We start from the raw sequence: 13,526 nt of genomic DNA on the forward strand, positions 1-13,526 counted from the left end.
TTAACCCATAAACATTCACCAGAAAGACCCAAAGGACACATAAACATTAGCCACATAGACACTGAAGTAGTTACATAATACAAATAGGAAGAACTGACTATGTTTTGCAGGGTGATGAGTGAAGAGGGAATTATTGGAGTTGTATGTTAAAATGAAGTAGTCAGGATTTCTGAAGCTAAATATGAGAACCGATTTCAGCCAAGGGAAAAAAATCCCCAGCACAAGGTGCTGTCTGAGAACAAGTTCAGAAGGGCGGTGTGAGGTGACAACGGAGGGACAGCTGTATTAATCTGTGCTTCGGAACCACTACGATAGACTAGTGTGTGAACACTCTCCTGGGAAGAAGGTGAGGTACTAATTAATAAGATATTCTGGGAATTCAGGAGTCCAGGTCTTGTGGACAAAGGACAAATCTTGGTTCTAAACCAAAGTCAAGGTAAAGCCACTCAAAACTGGTTCTCAGCTGCTTTCAAAAATTTGGCAGCTTCTCAAAAAGCTAACAGAGAGTTACCATATGACTCTGGGTATGTGCCTAAGAGAACCAAACACATGTATCTACATAACAATTCATACATGAAGGTTCACAGCAGCATTATTCATAACAGCCAAAGAGCTGAAACAACTCAGATGTCCACCAACCGATAAATGGATAAACAAAATGTGGTCTGTCCACATACGGCAATATTTTTCAACCGTAAAAAGGAATGAAATACTGATACACGCACAACATGGATGAACACTGAAAACAGCACCCTAAATAAAAGACACAAACAACCACACACTGTATATTTCCATTTACATGAAATGTCCAGAACAGGCAAATCCACCGAGACAGAAAGTAGATGAGTGGTTGCCAGGGACTGGGAAAAGGGGGAATGTGGAGTGACTGCTAATTGATATGGGGTTTTTTTGACATGATAAAAATGCTCTGGAATTAGATAGTGGTGATGACTGCACAGCCCTGTGAATACACTAAAAGCCAGAAGACTGTACACTTTAAAAGGGTGAATTTTATGGTATGTGATGTATCTCAATTTAAAAAAGGAGATTCTCAGCATTTTTTCTGCCACAACATACCTAAAGGACATGATATAACTCTATGAGTAAGAGCAGCTTACCACACCAGGGACTGCTTTCATGACTGACAACCACCATTCTAAAGAATCTTGAGAAAATTATACTAAAGGGTCTTTAAGTATTAAGATCAAAATAACAGGTGAAAGTCACCTTTTAGTGACAACTTCAAGAAGTGCCTTGAGGTGACAAGAGGTACTTAAAGACAAAAAATTTCACGGTAGTTTCTAAATAACAAAGAGATGGCCAAGGCCTACTTAAGCTGCTGTGTAGGAAAAGATTTACAAATTGTTCTGAAGGAGGTAAGGACAGTAGGATATTCATTCTCTAGGAACAGCTAAGAACAGAAAAAGAATAAAAAAAGAATACAGAGACAATGAGGGTTGGATTCAACAATACAAGGCACTACAGGAAAAATGACACCAGCCACAGGAAGAATACATACTTAGCAACTTACCTATGGATATATTTCACATGTTTGTAAATCACAATTCTGAACACAACTGCCAAGAGAACTAATTTTTGAAAAAGTAGGTAAGTTTGCAAATGACCTACAATAACTTATAACAATTTGTCATTATTTCTATTTTCCTAGCTGAAATCTGGTCTGCTAGAAGCCACCTCCCCACCATCTCCTCACACAACTGAGTCCCAACAAGAGGAATCCCCCTCTCTGATCCAGCATAGCAAATTATGGATCTCTACTCCTCACGGAGGTGAGGCCAAAGGAGAACCACCTGCTATCCAGAGCAGTCACCAGAGTGTTGTTCTGCCACGGCAGTTTCCACGAGACAGATTCCTACACCAGGCTGCGGGATTTCAGAGGCTGCTTGTACCCTAATTCACCAGTGTGGCTGGGATGGGAAACGGCCACAGAGACGATGAAGGGGCTCAGTACATGCTGGCAAATGTATCCCCACGCTGGGTCACAGAGACCTGACCATGTCCATGGGGTGCAGTGCAACACCGGCAGCGCGTGCACGCAGCACCACACATTCAGCAGGAGCTGAAAGCTGCTGGCAACAGGAAAGGTGTGGGGAGGGGCGCCGTGGGAAGAAACGATCCAGACCCACAAGACCTGCTGGGGTCTGTAAGAGCGTAACAAAGAGCACCCCCTTGTCCTGTTCCTCTTGAAATGCCCTTTCTGATGAGACCTCCCTGTCCTCCAAGAGGCAATGAAGTGCTGCCATCTGTGAGAGCTTTTTCCTGAAAGTCCCAGGCAGGTGGGAGCTTCCCTGTCTGTGTTCCAATAGCACCTTGTCTTAATTATTATAGTGCTCATTAAATTGCTGCAGCTTATTTACGTGTTTGTTTCCTCAGTGGGTGTCTTCTCAAAGAATGGACTACTTTATTCATCCGTGCGTTCTCAATACCTTGGACAGTACTTGGCAGATAGAAGGGTCCAGGAAATATTTGCTGAATCAGTGAGGGAATGGATTTCTTCCAATGTTAGAAGACACAGTAAAATAATCAAATAAACAAGTCCTGGGCTTCCTAGGTGGTGCAGTGGTTAAGAATCCACCTGCCAATGCGGGGGACAGGGTTCGATCCCTGCTCCAGGAAGATCCCACATGCCTCGGAGCAACTAAGCCCGTGTGCCAAAAAAACAAAAAAAAAAACAAAAAAAAAAAACAAAAAATAAAGTTTAAAAAAAAAAAAAAAAGTCCAAAATGAATTAATGTGCCAGTCTTGCTACTAAGAAAATGGGGTCTAAGCATGAAACCTCAGAGTGGCCTGCCCAGTGGATCTGAATGCCCTGATATCTAAGGCAGATAAATTCAACCGCAAGTAGGTAAGAAATGCACAGTGAATATTCTGCTTGTCCCCTTTCATCGTATGTTTTAAATGTTATAAGGATACTCTTTATTGAGCATGCAAACCCCCCAGGGATGGGGACTGACATGCTGTATTTGGCATTTGACATCTAAAGAAATACTTAAATCAAATTGAACCTAGATACACGGTTCACCAATCATCAGAAGAAAAACTATTAGAACCCTTCAGGGGAAATAAAGGGTTCCAACCAAGTTCTGACCACAGCTAAGGAATTAAAGCCGACTTAAAGTTCCGAGCAGCTCTAATCAGAAGAGTCCCTCGTGCTAGCCACCACAGGAGTGGGAACAGCCACATAAACCCCACCCCTTAAGAGGTAAACAGGAGGGAATGCTAAGGTGATATGCTTAGAAGAGATGCAGGTGAGGGAGCTGACAAGTCTTTGGAAGTTACCTGTCTTCTTCTTGGCAGTTGATGAGAACCCACATTAAAGCATGAGACTAAGAAACATGGAAGTATACTGTCTAAAGTAAAATATTTGTCTTAGTGGTTGTTTTCCTGATCTTGCAAAAGTATTTTACATTCACAGTTTTTACTTTCCTTAAATTATACTACTAGGAAGGCCCTAAAAATTATCAACTCGAACACTGTAATCTTTGAAATAAGGAAAGGAAGATCTACAAGGGCAAATGACTTGCCAAGGGTCATAGTGGTGGATCAGAGGCAGAGTCTGAACTCCAGCTCAGTTCTCCAGTCTCCCCAACTTAGAGTTCTTTGCACTAGATGAAGAATTTTCACACCCTAACATGCCCTATTAGAGTGTGGTCCTACACACACACACATACCCATGTATGGGTGTATGTACAGAGAAACACCCACATAGCCACATATTTACTTTGGCAGCACTACAAAAAACTAGGGCTGTTCAGAAACATGCTAAAGAAGTATCAATTAATGAAAAGACTAGCGGTGTGATAAGGCCTTCATGTTTTCTGAATGACCCACTAAAACACCAAATCCCCATGTTTATGTTTCTATTTATCTTAATATGAAGCATAATGGTTAAGAGCATGGGCTCTAGAGTAAGAGATCTGCTTGTAAACCCCCAATCCCAGCTCTAACATTTAATTAGTCATGTAAGCATGGACAAATTTGCTTAACCTTTTTAAACCTCAGTTTCCTCAACTGTAAAACTAAAAAACACAACTGACTTGTATGGTCCTTGTGAGGATTCAATACATGATGGCTGTAAAGGGCCTTGCCCAGGTCCTAATATTATCATTACCACTGCCTACTAATCTCTATGCTGTCTACAGAAGTGCCCCAACAAAAGTTTTCTGTAGATTTCTCTCTCTCTCTCTCAACTCTTACCCCAAATTAATTTTTAAATTCTGCAATGTCCAATGCCAATAATGAGCATTTAGAATTTAAAAACACAAATTGTTCTCTGGTTCTCATGCTTTTCCATTCCTTCGAACAAGGTAAGTTTGGCTGCCTAAATTCTGCAAAGAGGAAATGCAACTGACTCAGAAAGAAAATGAATCCCCCTGCTTCCCACTGAGTACCCTTTCGGTGTTCAGACACAAAGGACACTCTTTATCTCATTTATGGTGACAGTGAGAGCAAATTATTCCCAAGATTTATTGTGCATTTATGTTTTAACTCTATTAGAATCTGAAATTAACACAATTATAAAAGGCCCTTTTCCATGTATATAATCATGCCTCAAATAAAGTGTTCCTCCTTCCCCACATTCCTTAAAATGCTGAGTTTATCAAAAGTGTAGAATACTAGCAGGAGAGTATTACTAATTCTTAAAATCAAAGAGATGCACTTTCCAGCTATTTTATTTCCTAAAACAATCATTTCAGAAGCTAACTCCTCTGGTCTAAGTTCCTTTACTAATTATTCAGGTCTATAATGCTCGCTGGACAACTGAAAGGATACGTTTACATCCATTCATTTTAATAGCAAATACGTCTAAACAAAATTTATTTCATTTTATTGCAAATCTCAGTATTCTCTTTGAAGGTGTTACCGTCTAGATTCCTAGAGTTCTCTGAAATGTCAGTTACAGAACATATAATTTGATCTGAAAGTAAATCAATACTAGAAACAAATTATTTGATCATCATCTTTTTATAAAAGATTAAACAGCCACAAATTTTATTTTACCAGGACTAAAATGCATTAAATTACATTTCACTGACATAAGATCAAAAGAGCTTCATAAATACAATGCTGCATTTCACCAGAGTGAGGTTATAAGAAGCCAAACCGAAAAATACTCCCTCTGGAACACAAAAACTGTTTTAAAAAATTTTAAAACTCTCTTGACATTTGATCCACTTATTTAAAAACAGTTCTTCCTATAAACAAAATCATTAAAGACTACTGAAAAACAAGCCCAAACAATTATAAACAAAAAGTTAATTTTTCCAAAATGCAATGCTACTTTTTGACTATCATGAATAAGAAATGTTCATATACTATACATTCTGCCATTTTTAAATTGTATAGTTCTTCTAAAATTATTCTTCGCCTAAATTAAAACTTGACCATGAGATGCAAAATGCAGTCAAAAGTACCTCTTGTCAGTAAACAATATTATCATTTTTTAATAAAATGTAAAATCAAAGTTAATAAGATTTACGTTTTATTAGCTTAAATTGGCAATTTATGAAAATAGAACTCGTTTTTCTCAGAGAGATTAAATCTCTAAGATTTTCCTCACCTGAATTTTATAAAACAGATGACAGACTGGTCAAATGTACTACAATGTCTAATCTCATGGGATCGGGATTTTATGAATATGCCCCAAATTACATAATATTGGGGGATAGGGAAAGTGCATAAGGTTTTTAAAAAATATTGTATGGGAAGCTAACAAGGATAATTTTTTTAGATACGTACGTTATTACAGAGCAATACTTCAATGAGAAATATAATTAAACCACAGAGTCAACAACATCTCCAGACGCTGATTCCTCAAATGTCACCAGACTATGCATTCTGCTAAGAAGTACTTTTAAATACATGCAGCACCCACAGTATCAAGTTTTCAAATCCCCACCTTTTGCAGATACCAGTACTGCTTTACTGCTACATATAAGCACTGAAATGCACATTCCAAATTAATTAGAATTGCTATCTTCTTCCACTTAGAGTCCATTTTAAGTTATTTTAGAAAGATATCTCAGTAAACCTGAGAAAAATGTTGAATAGATCCTTCCCTTTCCAATATTCAGAACACTAAAGTATTTATAAATATGGCTTCCCCCAACCCAGGTAACTTCAGCTTTTTGAATGGTTTCATTTTTTTAGTGCTAATATAGTTCTGAATATACCTTCCTGACTAATTTGGTGGGGGGGAGCAATTATTTTGAACGTTAAACAGCAGGTAACCAAACTAACAGTGATGCTTAAGTGAACCTACTTTATTTATAATAAAATCTAAAGATTATATAATAAGCATTGACGTTCTCTTCTCAGCAGTTTCCTACAGTGTCAAAGGCGATAAAGACAACAGCCGTTTTTACAAGGGGAAAACAAGGAGTTAATAAATTATACTTTCTCAACTAAGAAATGCCTTCTCTTTCGACAGCATCACAAGACATTCATTTACTGACAAAGGAGAAACGAACACTTCACTTGCCGATTTAGGAAACTACATTGGGAGCGTTACCCGTCATAGACTTAACCAAGTTATTTCTAGGGAAGAACAACTGAAGCAAAGAGACTGTTTAAAGTTCGCTGCCAACTGCTAAACTGGGGGGGAGGGGGGGGCAACGGCCTGGGCGAGACACCCCTGTATGTCATTAGCCTTTCTCCTCGCCACCCACCCTGCACCAAACCCCCATTGTTCTAGGTGAAACTCACAGCTACGGGCACCGAAACAGCAACGGCTGCGTTTGTGCGGCGGGCGATCCCAGGAGGAGCTCTTCACGGCCACACGGACTTGCTGATTTCTTCCCCCACGTAAAACCCGAATCTGATCCCAAGTCAACCCCAGGCTGGCGGGGGGAGGGGGGAGAGGGATCCCGGCGTCCCTTCCAGACCGACGGGTGTCCGTCCAGAGGCGCGTGAGGAGAGCCCCCGAGGTTCCCGTGATACGTCGGCCCCCCTTGCAGGGCACTCACACAGACGTTCGGCACCGAAATGCGAAAGAAACCTGGTGCCGACACCCTCGGGCAGCGCAGAGCCCGGGGGGCAGGCGCTCCTCCTCCCGGCGAGCGGCGCCCGCAGAGCCGCGGGCAGCGGCGCGCGGGGTCTCGTGCGGGCTCGGCCCCCTCGGGCACCGCTGCCCCGGCCCCCCACCCCCGCCCCGCGCCCCCCGAGCCCGGCCGCGGGACCCCGGCCGGCGGGAGGCTGCCCACCTGCTCGCCCGGCCGCCCGGCGCCGACACTCACCCATCCTTCCTCTTGGCTTTGTAGACGTGACCGTAAGTGCCCCGGCCAACTTTGCAGCCCTCGTATTCAAACAGGTCCTCGACCCGCTCCCGCTCGCTGCTCAGCTTCACTTTGAAGTCATAGTCCATGGTCACGGCCTGCGAGGCCGGGCAGCGGGGTCGCAGCGCCGCGGGGCGGGGGTGGGGACCGGGGAGGCCCCGGCAGCCGCGGCCCCCGGGAACCCGCCCGCTCTACGCCCGGCGGCCGCAGCGCCGGCCCGGCCGCGGCGGCGGCGGCGGCGGCGGCAGCAGCAACAGCAGCAGCAGCAGGAGGATGAGGCCCCGCGCGGGCGCCGGGGACATCCAGGGGGGCGGCGGCGGGACGGGGGCCGGCCGCGGGGGACGCTGAGGTCCCCGGGCGCGGGAGGGCGAGGGACGCGGGCTGGGGGCGGGGAGCGCGCGCGCGCGGTCCCCCTCCCCGCGGGCTCCCGGGCGCCGGCCCCCGCGGCGGGGCTCTCCCTCGGGCGCTCGCGCCTCGCCGCGCTCGCACACGCGCCCGCTCGCTCGCCCGCTCGCTCGCTCTCCCGTCCACTCAGACGGAAAGGCAGCGCCGCACAACAGCCGGCACCTCCTCACAGAGCGGAGGGCGGGGACTCGCGGAACACGGCCGCGCTGTCGCAAAAACGTCGCGAAGGCCCGGGAGGCGCGGCCCTCCTGCGGCCCGCGCCCACCCGCCCGCCCTCGCCGGGGGTCGCTCCCCGAGGGCCGCTCGGAGGGAGCGCGGGGGCCGCTGCCCAGAGCGGCCGCCACAGCACCACGTGGGCCGGCCGGGCGCGGGCCGGGGGCCCCAGACTACAACGCCCAGCATGCCCGGGCCGCCGCCGTGGCCGCCCCTTTGCGGCTCCGCCCCCGCGCCTGGGGGCGGGGGGAGCGTTGCATGATGGGATTCGTAGTCCGAGGGGACGGGGACGGGGGGCTCGTTGCGACCGCTTGGGAAATTTTTTTTTTTTTTTACAGGGATGTCGCTGGCGTCTGATTTGGGCCAGAAACTTAACGGAAGTGTGAGGGAGGCTCGTGTGTATTCGAGTCGCATTTTGCGCCCCTTCAGACGCCAGAGTTTAAAGGGCGTGATCGTTCCCGAAAAAAGTCTGCGTGTCCGTCCCCAGCTCACAGGCTGCCCCGCGGCGTGCGCCTGCCGTCCGCAGTCTGACGAGGGCTGCGCAGAGACAGCCGTGTGCGGGCGCGCGGCGCACACCCCGGCACAGGCGCGCCGGGGAGGGGCGGCCGCTCGGCCCCCCAGCCCTGCCGCTCCTCCGTCCAGCGCGCCCCGTCCTTCCAGAGGGGACGTTATTTCCCGCACAGCCTCCGCGCCGCTCACCGCCCGTAAGGACAGCAGGTTTTAGCCGTGATGACAGCGGTGGTCCACATCCACAAAAACTGTTCGTGATGTTAGGGGAGGAAAGGTGTCGGCTGGAGGAGTCCCGATGTCCTGATAACGAGCCCTCATTGTGATTTATCGCCCTAATTGAGACGTCTATCTTCCATTTTTTGATTTTATGTTAATTTGGTATTTATTTTACTTTTCCCCATTGCTACCGTTTCCGCGAAAGCTCCCCACTCCCCGGAGGATATAGGGTCTCTCCCACTTTTAACCCTCATCACACTTTTTTTTTTCACCTTTCCAGGGGGAGTCATCAAATTCTGTTTTGTCTTTTATTGGCGTTCTCTTGCTAGATTATAAATTTCTGTAGGAAGTCATATTTGCATCTTCCCTAGCAATGAGTATCATGGCTTGATTTTGGTGCACAGTCAACATTTGTTGAATTAATAAGTGAGGATGTCTGTGTCAAAAATATCAATGTGCAAATGATGACCACGAAACGTCCTCAGAAGGGCTCTTGTACAGATTTCCTTGGAGAAAATAGTGACTTCATCACCGGTTTAAAAGAAGTTGTTTTTCCAAGTACATCAAACACTTTAGTATTTGAGTACACGGGCTGGTTTGGTGGGCCTGGGTTTGAATCTGGACGTGCCCTTTATTAGCAGTGTGTCCTTGGACCCTCAGTTCCTTCCTTTGCAAAATAGAGATATAAATACCTCAGCTGAGAGTGAGTGCATGGGAAAGGTAAGCTTTCACAAATGGGACCTTATATGTTTCTATTCAGTGGTGTGAATTGGGTGATTCTCTAGCAGGCCTGTACCTGTGCAAAGTTAAAGAATTCAGTGGGTTTTTTTCCTTCATATGGATTTAGAATAAACTCTTCCTGAAACGCATATATTTTGTGTTTCTTGAGGGATGTGTCTTTTTGTCCAAGTATTTACTCATAGATCTGGAGAAACCAAACCACCTCCATAGAGAAAAGTGGCAAAGAAGCGTGGGACTGGGCTTTGCCCTTAGCCCACCCCTACACCCATCTCCCATAGCCCCTGCACTCGCTGTTCCTGAACCCTGAAGGTCCTAGGCTTCTTACAATGTACTTTTACCCTGTGGGTGAAGATAAGACTTCCCCATGAAGAAATTGAGTGGGTTTTTTTTTTAATAAAAATTGTATAGATTTAAGAGGTACAACATGATGCTCTGACGTACATACACATAATGAAGTGATTGCTATGGTCACGCTAACTAACAGGGTTCTCGCTATGAGTAATCCCAGGAGAGGAAAGGACGCAGCCTTGGACCAGGGAAGAGAAAGGCTTGCTTTTCTCTCTGCAGTTATGGTGTGAGTTAGAGGAGTCTGGACTCCAGGTTGGGGGCACACGGTGGCCCCTTACCAGAGCATCAGGATGGGGAGCGAAAGAAGAGAGAGCCCCTAGGGCCCCTTGCAGGGGAGCATGGCTAATGTGATATCTAATATCCAGCCTGAGGTTTTTCTTTTCTGCGTGGTAATTCCCTTCTGTTATCCTCAAGATATCACCCAGTTCTTACCTGTGGAGCCTGTGTCCAGACTTGGAGGAAAGGCAAGGGGCAGCAGCTGGAGACTCAGTGAAGGGAGATAAGAAGCAGCCTGCAGGGCCAAAGCAATGCGCTGGGAAGCCCTTGGGGTACGTGCTCGTATTCCAAAAACTTGAGGGAGGGAACCTGGTTTCGGAAAGGCTTTCCTATACATCAGAGAATCAGGTTCAGACTTAACTGCTGTTTGACCAAATTGAACGTCTCAGGGACCTAAGAGCTGCTGTTTCAGTTTGATTTTCAGCTTCAGGTCATCCTGATATCATGTCTCTCTGCTCTGCGATGACCTCCAGTGACCGTGCAGAGTCTGTGACCCTCATTGGTCCATGTTCCAAACAATGTGCAAATCACACTCACCTTCTTTTCTTACCATGTGGTTCTTTACATTCTAAATTTAACATCTCCAGTCTAAACATGCCTCTCAGACACCAGCCCCACATCTCTGCCTCCTGTTCAGCCTCAGGGGATAATGTGCTGTCAGCTCAAACTTAAAATTTCTGAAACTGAACATACCATGCTGTGTCCTGCACCTCTCAGTTCCCCCGCACAGCGATGCCGGTAGACAGACATTCTGTTGTTTTCCTGCCAACCCCACGCGCTCAGGCCTTCATTAGCTGCTCAGTATCCTTCGTGCCCATGCCAAATGTACCTTCGTCTGTCCTATTCTCAAAGGCTGGATGCTTCCTCCTACCATCTCTGACCTTTGCAGGCCTCCAAGATACAGCCCAAATGCCTAGTTAGTCATGCAGCCTTTCTTGGTTCTTACCGCTGAATATGACCTTTCTCTACCGTGAACTCCTACTCCAGCCCTGGCACCGCTGCGCTTTCTTTGTAACTCACATAGAAACATCACAGCTACCTTGTATTGTAGTCCTTTATTTTATGTACTTAAAAAAAAAATCTTTCTTTTAATAAACACCTTAATGACCGAGTCTCTAACTTATCTTGTGTCTCCCCACAGTGCCCAGGACTTAGTTTGCATAATTATTTAGCATTAGATTGTGTTTCATGGGCTTGGTTTCTGTAAAGATTGAAATGGACCTTAATAATAATAAAAGGGGGGCAGTCGTTTAAAAATGTTTGGCATTTTTCCTCAGTCCTGGTGCTGAACACATACCTTTTGTAGCACGCAAAAGGATTTGGTGCTTCGTGATATATGAACAGACTTGCTATCTCTACAACTTTTGAGTTTTCTCAGTATCAAAGTGTGATTTAGACAGAAAATACCTACTCTCCCATCCTGCAGGTAGAATGTTCATCACCTTCATTATCAAAAAGCACATATGAAGCATCTATATTTGAGTGTAGTGTTAGAGACAAGAAATAGCAAGTGAAATTAATGTGCTAGTCTTATAATTTTTCAAAGAAAATACTGATCAAAAAGTTTCTCACCTAACTCTATAAGCATCCAGAATTAAACTTAGACCTTAGAAACGACCAGAACCAAAAAAAAAAAAAAACCACTTTCAAAAATAGCTTTCTTTCTCCCCTTCATCATGTGAGTGTCATGGTGCTCTTACAGAGTCATTTCCTCCACATGACTGGATGCATGACCTCTAACAGTTGCTGAATTTGATGTATGACACCCGTCATTAGAGAAGAACTGACGCTGCTTCTCAATTCCAGTTCTAAAAATCCCAGGAAGGGCTCTGGACCAAATGGGTCCTGGGCCCATCCTGGACCGGTGAAAGTGTGGCCAGGGAGGCAGGGTCATATAAGAATATGAGAGCCCCTTCATTTGGAGGGATGAGGAAGATGGGGGTAGGGAGCTCACAGGAGAAGGGAGAAAGCCCTAAGTCCTACGAAGAAGTAAAACAGGGCAATGAGATGGAAGGTGGGTCCAGGAGGAGATTTAAATTGGGTGGATGGCCGAAGACTCCCTGAGATGATGCTTAAGCAGAGACCTGGGTGATGAGGGGCACAAGCTGCTAAGGGGAGGGAGCAGAGTGGTCCAGGTGGATGGATCAGTGGGACAGCATGTGCAGAGGCCTTGAGCTGTGAGCCAGGGAGCAGACAGAAGGCCTGTGTGGTAGCAGCGTCATGAATGGGGGAGGGGGGGTTGTGTGAGATGAGGACAAAGAGGTAGGCAGCGGCAAGGTTATACAGAGCCTTTTAACCTACTTCCCCACTCAGCAGTCAGCCTCACACTTCCTTACATCGCCTGGGAGAGCTCTCAAAGGGCAAAGGTAAAAGCATAAGGTCTGTCGAAGCCTGGACTCGAGAACTCACACGACATCACGTCTACCACATTCTGTTGGTGAAAGCAAGAATCAAGACCAGCCCAGATTCAAAGAGTAGGCAAATAAACTCCACCCCTTGTTAGGAGGAAGTGCAAACCATTATCCATGCTTTTCAGTCTACCCAGGCATAGGTACACGTGAATCTGTAGATTCGGTGAAACTAGTTCCTTTTCAGATGGCTTTGGTTTTCTTGAGAAGGTAAAAGAAAAGTTCATCTGCTATGAATGAGCACACAGGGGTGGAAGGAGAGAAAGCCATGATTTCATAACTGAAAAGACTGCAGATTGAAAGTCTTTGGGCGCAATCAGAGAGATTGCTGGCAGGTCATCGTGGGACTTCCAGCCAATGTCAAGGGCCCGTTTGCAGGTGCGGCCATGCATTTTATCAATATCCATCTGCCTCCTTGTGAGATTTTCATCACCAGCACTCAACAGCCCAGGTGGAGACCGGGAAAAGACAGATGTTGGATTCATCTGGGGTTAGGGCCTTGCCAGCTGGATATGATGAAAAGAAGATGAGGGGCGGGAAGAGAGGATTATTGGCAGCGGAGTAGTTAAAATGACAGACCGTGACATTTTAGCTGGGTAAGGAGAAAAATGAAGACACAGCTTCCCCTCTTAAAACACTAGTTTGAAGTTTTTAATTTATTTTTTGCAAAGTAATTTTTAAAATAAACACCTACCCTCATTCCTTGCTTCATGAATGTCTGTGTATGGTGCCAGGACCCTTCCATCAAATACATACTAAGTAAACAGACACCTGAACAAATAATAGGTTAAAAATGATCTCTCCCTTTCTTAGCTAAGGGATTTTCATTACAGTGGCCGGTAATACCATCCCAAACTGAAAATCTCTCCCATTTGTTGATGATGTATTCTGCTCTCCTGTTTCTTCTAAAATAAACTTACCTCCTCTTTAAATGGGTATTCAGTACTATAATCTTGTCCTTTTTTCCCTCTACTGGGCACCTTTTGTCTTGAATAAGCATGTGACTTTAATTTTTCAGTTCAAAATATACTTTGCCACACAACAGTCTAGCGAGTAATCTATAGGAACACCGTTTAAGTTTGTGTTCGGTTTTCCAAGGTTTAACATATTCCTC

The 13,526-nt window shown here is 45.7% G+C and overlaps 1 protein-coding gene across 5 annotated transcripts in view; it reads right to left on the bottom strand.

Moving 5' to 3' along the window:
* Positions 1-7,395, bottom strand: part of CDK8 (cyclin dependent kinase 8) — a 92,279-nt gene extending 84,884 nt beyond the window's left edge. For 4 of the 5 annotated variants that reach the window (XM_057707416.1, XM_057707415.1, XM_057707414.1 and 1 more), the window contains exon 1: positions 7,257-7,395. In XM_057707416.1, coding sequence (XP_057563399.1) covers positions 7,257-7,384 — 128 coding nt within the window. In that variant the 5' untranslated portion in view covers positions 7,385-7,395. The remainder of the gene's footprint in view (positions 1-7,256) is intronic. The other variant, XM_057707417.1, reaches the window with a different exon arrangement.
* Positions 7,396-13,526: the final 6,131 nt, after the last annotated feature.

This window comes from Hippopotamus amphibius, chromosome 14 (assembly GCF_030028045.1).
Source record: "Hippopotamus amphibius kiboko isolate mHipAmp2 chromosome 14, mHipAmp2.hap2, whole genome shotgun sequence".
NCBI classification, from domain to species: domain Eukaryota; kingdom Metazoa; phylum Chordata; class Mammalia; order Artiodactyla; family Hippopotamidae; genus Hippopotamus; species Hippopotamus amphibius.